Consider the following 13,622-nt stretch of genomic DNA (forward strand, 5'->3'; position numbering starts at 1 on the left):
TGCAGAGCGTCGCTGACAATGGGCGAAACATGCTTCACAGACACTTGATCACCCGCGTGCGTCACTTCTCAAAGAACCTTCAACAATCTTCGAGCAATCATTTTTACAGCCGAGGCATGTTGTCGTGGGCAATAAAGGCAGAAATGAAGAAGTGGATGAATGGCGTTCTGAGGGCGATTTCAAACATGTTCTGTCTTTGAAACCGGGAATACAAAGACATCTAATTATTATATGAGTGTCAACAGGCCGGCATGGGCAAAAATACACCTGAATGTATCAAAATAAACTATTTCAAAATATTAAAAATACTCAGATTCAGAAGAACTCTTCATCAGTATCTTTATTTACTTCCTTGGTGTTCAGTAACAGATGAAGCCCACAATGAATCAGCAACAACCCAAATGGATGATCCGGCGACACTAATGGTGTGTTTCATCACCGTTGTATAATTTAGTCTACAACTGAAACTGTCATTGGTGTGTGTGTGTGTGTGTGTGTGTGTGTGTGTACAACCTCTATTAACCCTTAAAACACAGAGCATCTCAGCTGCCTTTTTCCATTACTATGTTTAAACATACAGTATATACAGAGGTTATAAGAATGTGCAAAATATCCTATATAATGTCTTATATCCTAGGCATTTATTATAATTTTTTTCATTTTCACCAACTATATAAACACGCCTGAGCAAAAAGTCCTCAAAATGTTTTAAAATTGGATTGAATTTGGAAAATTTGGAAATGCATCACAGTTCAAAGTTCACTTGGCTCGTTTTGTTATGGACAAAGTCTAATTCTGTGACTTCTGCACAATTATTGCTACTTTATATCACGACTAAAAATGACATGAAACAACAGAAAAGAAGACAAAAAGAGCCCTGCATTTTTTTAAAAAGCATGAATATGTGACCTATAAAAAAAACACACCCCCAGGATGTCCATATAAGGAGTTAGTTTGTTTTATTCACATGGCATATTACCATGGGTGCAAGTCCAGGCGAATTAAAGAAATGCTACACTGAAGTTTATCATCCTAAAACTGACATTCTGTGATAATTAAAGCAACATTATGCTGTTTTAAACCTTTATTTGTTTAGGACTCAATAGCTATGTTTACAATAATCAGAATAAAAGATTGATGGGAATATACTGCCTTCATTGTCTTCATTATGGAGAACAGTAGAAACAAAACAATACTTTGACAATCAGGACGATGGTCCCACAATTGGAGAAATATCTGAGGGCGAGTGTCAGCATCAGCAGTGTTTGTTTACAACACGAGTGGAAGTGAATGTATGCAAATATCCTTATTATACTTATTTTACATGAGCAGGGGATTTGTAATTTCTAATCAAATTGAAGACGTACCTCTTTTATTCTATTTACACTGCAAAACGAAAATGGTACTTAAAATAATGACTTAATTTGCTAACACGTGAATGAATAAAGTTTATTTAAAGTACTGTAAGCAAGTTGTTTTCATATTTTTTTGTCACCTAAGTTTGAATGAATTTAATTAACTATTCACTATTAACTATTATATATACTATATATATATATATATATATATATATATATATATATATATATATTGGGATCAGGGAACCACAGTGTGCTGAATGAAACTGCAAGTGACAGTCGAGGACCCATCAGGGAGAGAATGCAGGTCACTGTGTCACAGTTTTCAAGAACTCTGTTTCTGCATCTCCACAGCATCATCATCGTCGTACTACTATGTTTTCATTTGCTGAAATGGTTTTAATCAGAAAACTCTCTCCTCTGCTGTTGATTGTTTAGTACTACTTTCAAGAAACAACAACGTTAGGGATTAAAGCAGGGATTTATTTTATTAGCACAATCTGTTTTTTGGCCATCCAAACTAAAATGCAGTCAAAATGTGGAGCCTGAAGTGTTTTCAGACCTCATAGATTTTCAGGCTCAAAAACACAGCCGTAGTGTGGACAAAAGGTGGAGCTAAAGCAGGATTTATTCTTGGTTTAATCAAAATGGAGTACATTTTGGACTGCGCACGTTTTACCTTTTTTCGTGGGAACAAATTAGTATTTCGTGCGCACGTTTTACCTATTTCGTGGGAACCAATTAGTATTTTGTGCGCACGTTTTACCTATTTTGTGGGAACCAATCAGTATTTTGTGGGCACGTTTTACCTATTTCGTGGGAACCAATTAGTATTTTGTGCGCACGTTTTACCTATTTCGTGGGAACCAATCAGTATTTTGTGGGCACGTTTTACCTATTTTGTGGGAACAAATTAGTATTTCGTGCGCACGTTATTCCTATTTCGTGGGAACGAATTAGTATTTTATGTGCACGTTTTACCTATTTTGTGGGAACATATTAATATTTGTGCGCACATTTTAGCTATTTCGTGGGAACAAATTAGTATTTTGTGCGCACGTTTGACCTTTTTTGTGGGAACAAATTCGTATTTTGTGTGCACGTTTTACCTATTTTGTGGGAACAAATTAATATTTCATGTGCACGTTTCACCTTTTTTCGTGGCAACAAATTAGTATTTTATGTGTACGTTTTACCTATTTTGTGGGAACATATTAATATTTTGTGTGCACGTTTTACCTATTTTGTGGGAACGAATTAGTATTTGCGCAAAAAAAATTTCCCATGTCATGTCTGGGCTTTTGTACATGTTTTCACTTCTCCCACTAAATGTTTCTTCCGGACTGATTCTCCTTCCTGACAACATCTAATCCAAGAAGGTGACGGACATGATGATTAGTGATAATCATTGCCGTGATAATGAACATCCTCATAGAACTGATGGGAAATGAAAATAAGAAACAGAAACAGCACCCAGGTGGTTGTATTCTTTCTATTCTACTCTTAAAATGTAATGGAGTATCTAAATCCCATCTTTGTTCATTTTAAATCATTTACCCACAGTAATAAAAATCTATTTTCAGATCCTCTGGTGTTCAGTCTGCTCCATCCTCACACCTGCTCTTCATTTCAAACAGATTGATCCACCTTTTGAGAAAAGGGCTGCATAGACTGTTGTTCAAAGTATTTTCTAAAATGATATTTAAAGGGTTTGACATTCATATTTACAAACAAAGACGAAGAGAAAGGACCCTTCAAAGATGATAATGCAATGTTTTTTATGACATTCTGTGAAAGCTCTCAGGAACCGAAGGCTGCATGAAATTTACTGCGGATCCAAAATGATATGTTCACAGAAAAGCGAGTATAATCTGGATGTGGAATTTCTGCCAATGGATGATTATCGCTTTAGACAGAGAGACGGAGACTGAGAGAACAGAGGTAAAAGCTATTAATCCCAGTGGTACATCTGCAGTGAAAAACAATTCAGTTTGATACGTCGGTGAGAGGAGGAGGTTTAGGCGAATTTCTTTTTATCAGAAGATGGAGTGTAGACTCCACGCTTCACCTGCACATACATTAGGTCCATATTTACGACACAATCCACATCTGTAAAGGTTACTACCACAGGCATTTCCCGCAATTACACAGATGTAGCAACTTTTGCTCATTGTGCTTGTGCGCAGATTAACTTGTGAGGATGAAAGCACTTCACAGAGCTGACCTCCTTTGTTTTTCCTCTTTTCTTTTCTTTGAATATTGGATATCAGCGATCTTGAGGGTTTGGCAGATAACACGCCGAGCCGTGATGAGGGCAGATTTCTCGACGGCATTTTGATCCGTCGTCCTGTCTCTATTTCTTCACAAGATCAGAAGAGCTTTGTCGGAAACGTCCTACAGCACAAAACTGAATACTCCTGTTAAATCAGCATATTAGAGCTCAAGCGTAGACATAAAAGTGGACCGAGTCGTCTGGTTTCCTCAGTGAAGACAATCGGGAAGTGGGAGTATATTGAGAAACCACCAGGGGGCATCTCCGCTGATTGCAAAGAAGACATCCAAAAAAGTTTAAGACACGTTTCTTCACTTTCTGTCATTTCTTTCTGGTCCTTTATTTACTTGCTCAAACCTGTCGCACTTGATGAGCAAATGCCTTAAGCCTGTGACAGCCAAACGAAGCAATCATGCACTTTATACAAACGTAAGGATGGGTAGTGTATCTATATCTGCCCAGAACTCTTCCTAAATGTCACGCGGTGGACCTTCAAGCCGAAGCTTGAGTAAAAACATATTGGATGACAGGGATTCATGGTGTTTTCTGTCATTTATAGAGCATAAGAATCAGAGACAATTATTGCCCTCTAATGTCTCATCAACCCGACATAATCCAATGGTATTTGTGCACTTTCATCATATAGGAAAATCCAATAAAGCCCAAAGAAGCGTGGGGCTGACTTCCTTGCCTCGCCATGGCAGTTATGCCGGCATATGCCAGAGGATTGCTGTAGTAATAATCTGTTAAAACAGCAGGGGGGCTGGGATGACTCTGGTACGCAGTCACACAGGGCCGAGGGGCAGCTTCCTGGTGTGAATGCATATTGTAGATGTGACCCCCATCCCCATGCCTCATTTTAGCAGTGTCGGCATATTATGTTTGATTGCAAAGTATCCGTGAATAATTCATGTGATAAAATAACTTGAGACACACACACACACCTCTGCCTCTGTCGGTCACGTGAGTGTTGTTTTGTGTGCCGTTTCATCAGAGGCAGATGTTCAGCACACAGATGAGGTCTGGCCGGGTGTGTAATCCCGGTGTTACTGAGAACAGCGTGGATTTATAATCACCCACACAGCTTCTCCCCCATGAGCGGGAACTGTGTGTGTGTGTGTGGGGGGGGGGGGGGGGTACGGTAATCTCTCGTACTTTCCCCCCCCACTTCTCCGCTCTCGCCTTCATTCTCCTCCTCCTTTTATGTAACATCCTTTTCATCCCTCAGTCCATGCCTCCCCATCAGTGCTGAGTCCAGTGCTGAGATCTGACTGGAGGAGCGGCATTGTGCAAAATGGAGCAGAACGAAGGAGATGGATGGGGTAAAAAAAAATGGGGTGAGGCGATAGAAAGAGGTTTTAAGTGGCTTAGCCGACTCTGTGGTGCAAATGCCAGATGGTCCAATAAAAAGCCAGCACAGCTAAAGGGACTGGCAGGTCGTCATCAGATTCCTCTGATGAATCATGGATAAAAACATTCTCTTAGCTTCCCCCACTATCTCCCTCTTTGTCCTTCTCTCCTCTACCTCACATACCCCTGTGTTTGTCTTCTTTGCTTTGATGTGTCTGTCACTCACCCGGTGTGCTTGAACAGACAAGAGAAGTGTAATGCTTGTCAGCGCCATTGAATAAACTACAAATCCGGGTGAATAAATTCCCCGTAGTCTCCCCCAAAAGTGCATTGCTGGAGGCCAGATTATGTCAGATACACGTCCTGTGGGCACTTACCCAAAAAAAGAAGGTAGGATTGCCCTCAAAAAATAAATAACTGAATAAACAGGTAAATGCAAAGTAGATTCGAAGAAAGCTGACACGCCACCTGCACCTTTCAGCCACCGCGTCCTGGGCATATTATGCTAATTGATAGAAATCTCATTTACTGTGTTGCCTGGTGGTAAGAGGGGCGAGGAACAGAGGAAACAGAGAAAACAGGCCGTAAAGTCGCTAATTTAAGAACGTCTCTTGCAGTGACAAGAGGGTATTATATGAATCGTGGAATGTATGCATGATTTTTGGGAAAGAAAATAGAGATTTTAGCTTAAAATGACCCCAAAAAATTGCAAAGAGACAAAGCGATGTCCGTCTTGAAAATACAGCTGCAGCCGCAGAATCATAAAATGGTTTATTAACATGTTTCAAAAATATTTATCATCTAAAATACTCATCCTAGCACTGAATTACCCACTGTACCTATAAGTGGCAGTGGGTGGCATCCCGTGTGGTTTCCATGCTCCTTGAAGCAGATGAGCTCCAACAGGTTGTGCATTCAGGGACGTTCACCTTGTTTGTAAACAAAGTGTTTATTTGAATGACTGCTTCCTGTCTGTCAGGTGTACCTGTAATAATAAAGTCGCTGATGGGAGTCTAGTCAGGCAACGCTGCTCTCCCCCCGTGACGTGACTTTATCAAAAAGGTCACAAGGTCAGTGTTTATGCCAGAAAAGGTCATAAAGACAACAGATAAGTTTACACACACGCTATATACACTTCTTTACCCCTTAATTGGCTCAAATATACACACACACACACACTATCAGGGGCAGGTCTTGTTGCCATGGGAATGCATTCTGGCAGACAGACGGCCTGGCAGTGTTTATATGTGGAAGGTGGGAAGGAAACAACGACAGAGTTTGTTAATTGGTCACCTTTTGCGATAATTTTCTGGGTGCCATTTACGCGCGGCGGACGCCTTCGCAGGCGGCATAATTCGACCGCATAACCGGATCTGTTTCCGTATAAACTCAAACTAACAGACGGAGCACACAGTAAACTGTATACTATTCATCTCAGGCAGAGATGAAACGTCTCCCTGAGGTAAACAAAAAGGATTACACTGAAATCTCCTCAGCTGTTGACAGCCAGAGCTAATCTAAGCCGCAATCACAACACCTTTTCGTTGTTTCCCCCCTCCCCACAGCATCCGAAATGGCTTTAAACATAAAATGTACTGCTTGACTTGTGACAGCACAATTTGTGCACTTCATATCCAGGAGACTTTTATTCTATTTTTTTTAAACGCCTTCGCAACCTTCCCAGGACATCAGTGACTGTAAGCTGTGCTAAATGAATGTGCCAGATTCCAGGCGGGAGGGGGAAAGAAAAACACATAGAAGAGGGCGTAACAAGACGGACTCGATAGGATTAAATGTTTTATGGGGGACGATTTATCTCATATAGTTGAGATAAAACTCACCTGCTGCAACATTTTCACCAGACAAACGCCTTTTTAATTCCAATTGTTCTGGACACACACACACACACACACACACACAATTAATGCTTTATATACTTTTCCTGACACATGCTGAGGGTAATTTTCCGAGAAAATTACCACTGGCTCACATTCTCTATCACGGGAAGATAACCATTATCGAATCATTTCATTGTTCTCGCAATTATTTATGCACTAATTATACATTTGGTTGCTCTCTACGTGAAAACAAACTCAGTGTGTGTGTGTGTGTGTGTGTGATGCGGCAGAAGATTGCAAAACACAAACAGCACTGTATAATGACCTGAAAAGCAGACCCGCCGTCTCTTTTCATATTTCCCCTGTTATTAAACGCTGTGCGCCGGTGATTCTATAAATAATAAATGACACAGCATCGATCCGCCTTCGACGTCTAACTCTTACCAAGCACAGGTGAAGGTGAAGGTGAGTCCAGAACTCTTCTTCCTCCAGTTGACAAAAAGAGATGTGAGGACAGATTAGTGTTTTCTTGCACCTGGATAATAAAAGCATACAGAGTAATATTTTCTTTTAATTGTTTGTCAGGTGGTAGTCTATAAAGGAATATTACATGTTTTATTCTTCCGTCGTGTGCTTATTGAAAGCCGTCCCAGCCCGTGGGGGGCTCAGATCCAGTCGACGCTCTGTTTACCCGCGTGGCTCTCCTGGCTCTGAGCGACACCAGATTCAGCAGTCTCTCCAGCTCGTCCCCTGAACCCGCCAGGCCGCTGGAGTCGAGCCCGCCGCCGTCCCCCTCTGATCCCCCTGTCTGTAAATCCCATGCCCTCAGTGGGGGCAGAAGTTGAGCTGGATGCAGATTGAGGCCCGCGGGGCTCGACGGGTACCCTTCGTAGGCCCGTCTGGTTGGGGGCAGAGTGTCGTAAAGGCTCTCGGTTCCTCCTCTCTGCTCTGCGTCATGGCTGCACCCTTGGTATTCCTCATAAACGGGCGAGGAGCTGTCCTCGCAGCTGTCACGGCTGTGCAACTGCTGAAGGTCTCTGCTACTGTCGCCTGCGCTCCTTCCCACCCCTTCCTGCCTCCTCTTGTCTTCCCTGTCCAGGATGCGTCTCCTCTCCCACTCACCCGACTGATTCCGCTCCCACTGGAAGGCCCTCTTTCCCCCGCTCTCGCGCGCCCGCTCTCGGCTGCCGTAGCCCAGAACTCTGTAGTCCAGCTGGAGGGAGCGCGTGCTGCCTCCTCGTCTGATGCTCTGCTCCGTGTCACTGAGGTCGTAATGGGATCCCAACTCTGGTGGACGCAGGCGCGACGGTGACAACCAGCTGGAAGTCTGGCTGGAAGACTCCCACAGGTATGCTGCGGAGATTATTACAGAAAAAAAATCAATCTTTTAAGAACATTTCTTAATGTAACAAGATCAGAGTATTAAATAAAGGCATCGGAGTTGCTGCCAAATCACAGCCAGTGCAGAGGGGAGATTATCTACCTAATACGATCATCCAGCAAAACATCAGAAAATCACTCCCAAACATACTAGATGAGCGAGGTGACTTTATTGAATATGCACAAGGTGTGAAACCGCAAAGAAAATGGATTTGCTGCCGGGTGTACGGCAAATTCTTTGGCTTTTCCTACTTTCTTACGTCGGTATGTGCACTGTGTGTTTCTTGTTTAGTATTGATGAAGTTACAGTAAGTGTTTGGGTCAAATCTGACACTTTTTTGACATTTGAGGGCAGTTAAAACACCCTTAGGCCCGGGTGAGAGCTACTTAGCATTTCTGCATGTTTGTACGTGGCCTTGGTTCAGTTCACACTCAAACAAGACTCTGTGTTCACCCTCTTTTGTACATTTTTGTGTCCTTTGAGCGCAGAGTTCCACATGTTTAGGTACCAGCCGACTTCCTCACATTACCTTGACCAAGTTTCCATGGTTACCATTTTTCTTTGTTGTCTTTTTTTTTTTTTTTTCAATACAACTAATTGGAGTGGGACGTGTTGTGCCACGATGAAGCTCCAGTTGATTTACATGCAGCGCGGCCATTTATTGGACATAGGCATGTATAGATCTTTATATTCTATATTTAGTCAAACTGGTGGCCCGGGGGCCACATGTGGCCCTCCAATCGATTACATGTGGCCCGCCCACCAGTGTGCGAGGTGATGGAATATAGAGACGGAATATAAGACTAAATGTATTTGCCAGCAATATTTTTATAATAGTAATAAGACATTCGGTTGTAATCATTGCTTTATTAAATGTATTACACTCAACATGAAATTACATATATTTAAGCTGTTTTAACCACAGTTATCCTCGTCATTATTATTTTCTATTTAATTCTCCGCTTTTGTGCATCATAAATATGTTTTTATTGTGAATAATTTTAGATATCAAAACAAGCACTTTTACTTTGCAATTCTGTCTAATATCGTAATTAACTAAATGAACTAAACTAAATAGTTGTTTTTTTTTCACTTTCTTTCCTTTATGTCGGCCCCCGCTTGACCAGACTAGATGCTCATTGGCCCCCAGGTCATTTGAGTTTGACACCCCTGCTCCACACAACACGGAAATAAAGTCAGAACGGAACCGAGGGGGCGGTGCTCTATCCAGTTCTTATAATACAGAACTTTGCATTTATAGACAGACTGTGTGTCCATTCCATTCCCCTACAATCTCCAACATGGCAGCTGCATAATTCATGGTTAGTCTGATGAGCTGCGAGTGGAAAAAAAAATATCATATTGATGAAGCGAGAGGAGCCACGGGGGTCACCTTCTGCGTGGGATGGGGAGTGCACTTCATTAGCAGGCATTAGCTCCTCGTATATAATGCATGACACATGTGTTGGCAGGGATATTTAACATAGCGACATACAGTACCAGCAAGCCGCGGAACAAGTGGGCGTTCTCGCTGCGGATATATCCACATTTCTGCTTGAAATAGTGTTTATATGGTGTGTGTGTGTGTGAGAGGGGCATGTAATATCATTTTCTAGCGATGCATTCTTTGATGGACTCCACACAATCTCATCTTTGCTCTGCGGGGGGGCAGACTTGGTGCCGGTGGAGTGGAAAACAAAACAAATATCTCACGGGACGAGGAGCCCTTTGATGATGAAGCGCAGGAACCAGTGAGTGTATGAGAAGCGTGACGCGGGAGTGGAACATGACATGGAAGAAAACACACTCGATAAGTGGGGCGGGGGGGGGAAACCTGGCAGGCGGCCGCTGACTCTGGCAACAATCGGCAAACACATGCAAATAACACAAATACAAACACACAACGTCATTCAAGCAGGGATAATGGTGAGAGAGAATCAATATCATAACAAAGAGGAACCTTAGTGTGTTTTTTTCTATTTTAATACAGTTTGGTTTGTAACTTTTCATGATCTCAAAATAAAGTGGGTTTTTTTTAGACATATTCACTGTGCTACCTTTCACTCTTTAATCTCCTTAAACCTATCTTTCTTAAGAAGTACAACGCCTTGAATCTACCTTTGTGGATGGAAAAAAAAAAAGGTGACTTACTCAGGGAACCAGAGTGTGGATCCCAAATGTAAGAGAGCTTTTGCTGCACTATTGCTTTATAAATGCAGCCGCCTCGCCTTGTCGTGCCTGATGCGTTGCATGAACACAAACAACCTAAATCCCTTCAGTGCTGGACAATCGTTTAATTCTGCTGTCTGAACTTAAAGCTTCTCGTTGCTCCAGTGTGAGCTGGCAGTGACAGCTCGCATTTCAGAGTCGGTAATGAAGTGCTTTGTGGACCTTTGGAAATTGCATCGCAATTGACAACAAACAGACTCGGTAACTATGAGCCAATTAACATCGGTTTTAAGACTGGAGCGCAAACAACTGAGAAAAAAACGTGGGGCTTTTACGGGATGGAAGTGCATCGTGAATTTGTCAGAGCAAAACCCCCTCGTTCGTTAAGAGTGCTCAGCCTGCAAAGTGATGATGCCCCATTTACTGTTGGATAAAAAGAAGGGGGAAAGCGTTTGAAGCTGCTTCTTTTTCTTTTTTTTTTCTCCTATGCTATTCTCTGTGGATGTGAGGCTCGGCTCAAAGTACCCCCTGAAATCCACCGAGACCATCTACAAGGCCGGGGCTGAAAGCTTGAAGTGAGGACCACTTCACCAAAGTTGGCCGAATTATTTAGCGTCAGCGTTATTCAAATCATCATCATTAAGGTTTTATGCGCGGCATGCCTTCGTACCTGCGATGAGGAAATGATTTTATATACAGTATACACAGAAAGCATAACATGTATGTGTTTTTTCTTCTTTCTGAGAGCGCAGAGCATTTCCATTGCTGCTTTTTTCCATCACTATGTTAAAAACAGAGGCGATAAGAAAGATATATGTATATTTATAACTATATAAACACACCTGAGCAAAAGAAAGTACTAAAATCGGCTTGATTGTGTGAAATTTGGTAAAACGTCAACCTCAAAGTTCGCTTGGCTCGTTTTTATGAACAAAAAGAAAAGTAAAAACGCTCTAATTTTGTGACTTCTGCACAATTATTGCTACTTTATATCCCGACTAAAAATGAATCATAAATTTGACTCAACAAGATCGAATAAATTCATGTTTTAAAGCCTGAATATGTGACCTATAAACATACACCCCCCAGGATGTCCACATAAGGAGCTGTGTATTACAGATTTAAAGGGTTAAAATGCATATTGACAATATGAAAATAAATGGGTTGCCATTTTTATAGAAATGAACGAACGAATATACTTTCACATTCATTATCCAACCGTTTCAAGTCATTAAACGCACACAAAAAATCCAAAACACTTCACTTCTGAGTGGAAGTCTAATGAGTTATTTTAATCAATAAATGGAATGCACTGGAAGAGAAAGTGTGGCACCAATAGCAGATTGTGAAAGTGGGTAAAGTCGCAATATTAATACGTTAAAGGTAAATTGACTGGTACTGGCTTTTCAATCAGTGCCCATATTGATATTAATAATCTGCCAAATTGTGCCCGACAACCATAACATAAACAGAAGGTATTGATGAGGATCTATTAGGACAATTATTCCTGCTTGAATGTTAATTATGTGACGCTAATAATAATCTTACTGACAAATGTTTGCTTCTTTCTTGCTTTTTTTGCCCAGATTCAAAAGGAAAACCATCGCTCAGAAACCGTCCCCAGCTGGAAGCCGGGAAAGTCGAGTCAGCGACTGGGAGCCCAAATTTCCCATTCACAGCCAGTGAAGTGAACAAAAAACGCCATAAACAGAATCTGTAATCTGTGCCGTATCGAGCATTATGGGAGAATCTGGAGGAAATTATGTAAAGAATACAAAGGCTTGGGTTTTGTGATCACAGCTTGAGAAATGAGCCAAAGGGATGGAGGCAAGTTAATAAGATGTTTTTGGGTTTTTTTTGGGGGGGGTGCTTTGCATCTCACTCACCAGGGCTTTTTAGCTGCTGTTCTTTGTCCATGTTTGACACTACAAAGGAGGAGAGAAAGTGGAAGTCAGGCAAAGGCTGAAACCAGAGGGGAAAAAATGAAACGTGGAGGGATTGAGTGTCAGAAAAGATATACTGTAAGTACACACACACACACACAAAGGAGATCTTCTTTCATACCTTCACTTTCAATATCATCAACGGCGTCATTGACGAGGCGAATGACGGTCACTATGGAAGCTATAGGCAGAAAACACACAGACACCAGACGGAAGGGAGAGAAGAAGAGGAACAATGTCAGTGCAGTTATACGAGGTGGATAATGTGGGAATAAGAAACCCCCCCGTGTGTGTGTCAACGTGTAAACAGCAGAGGAGACATGTTAGTTGTATCAACACGTGGGCGTGCACATATGTATGTGTGTGTGTGTGTGTGTGTGTTCCATTTTCCCAGGAAGGAGAGGCATGAAGACCTTGTTTCTCGGCAGCCACACTAATTAGACGAGAAGCAGAGAAGCGACATGGGCTCCCTGTTTGAAGAAGAACACATACGTGCACACAAGCCACGCAGGAGCACACATGCTCATTAGGGAATATCAATGGTATAGAGCGATCCGCGGGGAAATAAGACACCCTATAGATTCTCAGAAAAACCAGACGAGGCCTGTGAAATAACATGGAATGTGTTTGATGCACGCAGGAGGGCGACTCCTCCAAATGTTTCTTTTGAATGCAAATTACAGCCCTAATGTGGACAACCCATTAAGTATTAAGGAGAAAATGATTGCTGAGTCTTTGGAGCGCAGTGGTGAGGTGGTTGGCACTCGCGCCTCACAAGAAGAAAAGCTCTCGTTTTGAATCTTGGTTGAACAGAAAGCGTTCTGTGTGGACCCGAAGGCTGGCATTTGCTGACAGCCCATAGCCCTAATTGGGCCGGTGTTTGTGCCGCTGTTGGCCGCTGTCAGCCTCGACAGGGCGGTTCGGCTCCCGCTAAAAACGACAAAAGCACGCAAACGGCTCCCGGCAAAGATGGGAACACAACGAGGAGCTCGTATGTATCGCTTACTCTGCACATTTGGACGTAAGCGCGCCGACGACATGAGGTCAGACTACAGACTACCACGTTCTGCATCTTTTATTTCCTCACAAATGCCAACTGAGGCACAATTGAGGTTGGTTGTTGTTATTTGCACGCTGGAGCCTTAGGGTTTTTTTTTTTTTTTTTTTTTTTTTTTTTAGATACTTTATTAATCCCCTTAGGGAAATTATTCTCTGCATTTTGACCCATCCTAGAATTAGGAGCAGTGGGCTGCCACACTGAGTAGCGCCCGGGGAGCAATGGGGGTTGGGTACCTTGCTCAGGGGTATTGG

General features: G+C 42.2%; 1 protein-coding gene across 1 annotated transcript in view; it reads right to left on the reverse strand.

Annotated features, from left to right (window-relative positions):
• Window positions 1–5,714: 5,714 nt before the first annotated feature.
• Window positions 5,715–13,622, reverse strand: part of LOC131458790 (protocadherin Fat 3) — a 77,363-nt gene continuing 69,455 nt past the window's right edge. Inside the window, exons 50-52 of the mRNA XM_058628052.1 lie at window positions 12,433–12,492; window positions 12,255–12,293; window positions 5,715–8,171 (exon numbers count right to left, since the gene is read on the reverse strand). Coding sequence (XP_058484035.1) covers window positions 7,453–8,171; window positions 12,255–12,293; window positions 12,433–12,492 — 818 coding nt within the window. The 3' untranslated portion in view covers window positions 5,715–7,452. The remainder of the gene's footprint in view (window positions 8,172–12,254; window positions 12,294–12,432; window positions 12,493–13,622) is intronic.

Source organism: Solea solea, chromosome 4 (assembly GCF_958295425.1).
Source record: "Solea solea chromosome 4, fSolSol10.1, whole genome shotgun sequence".
Taxonomy (NCBI): Eukaryota; Metazoa; Chordata; class Actinopteri; order Pleuronectiformes; family Soleidae; genus Solea; species Solea solea.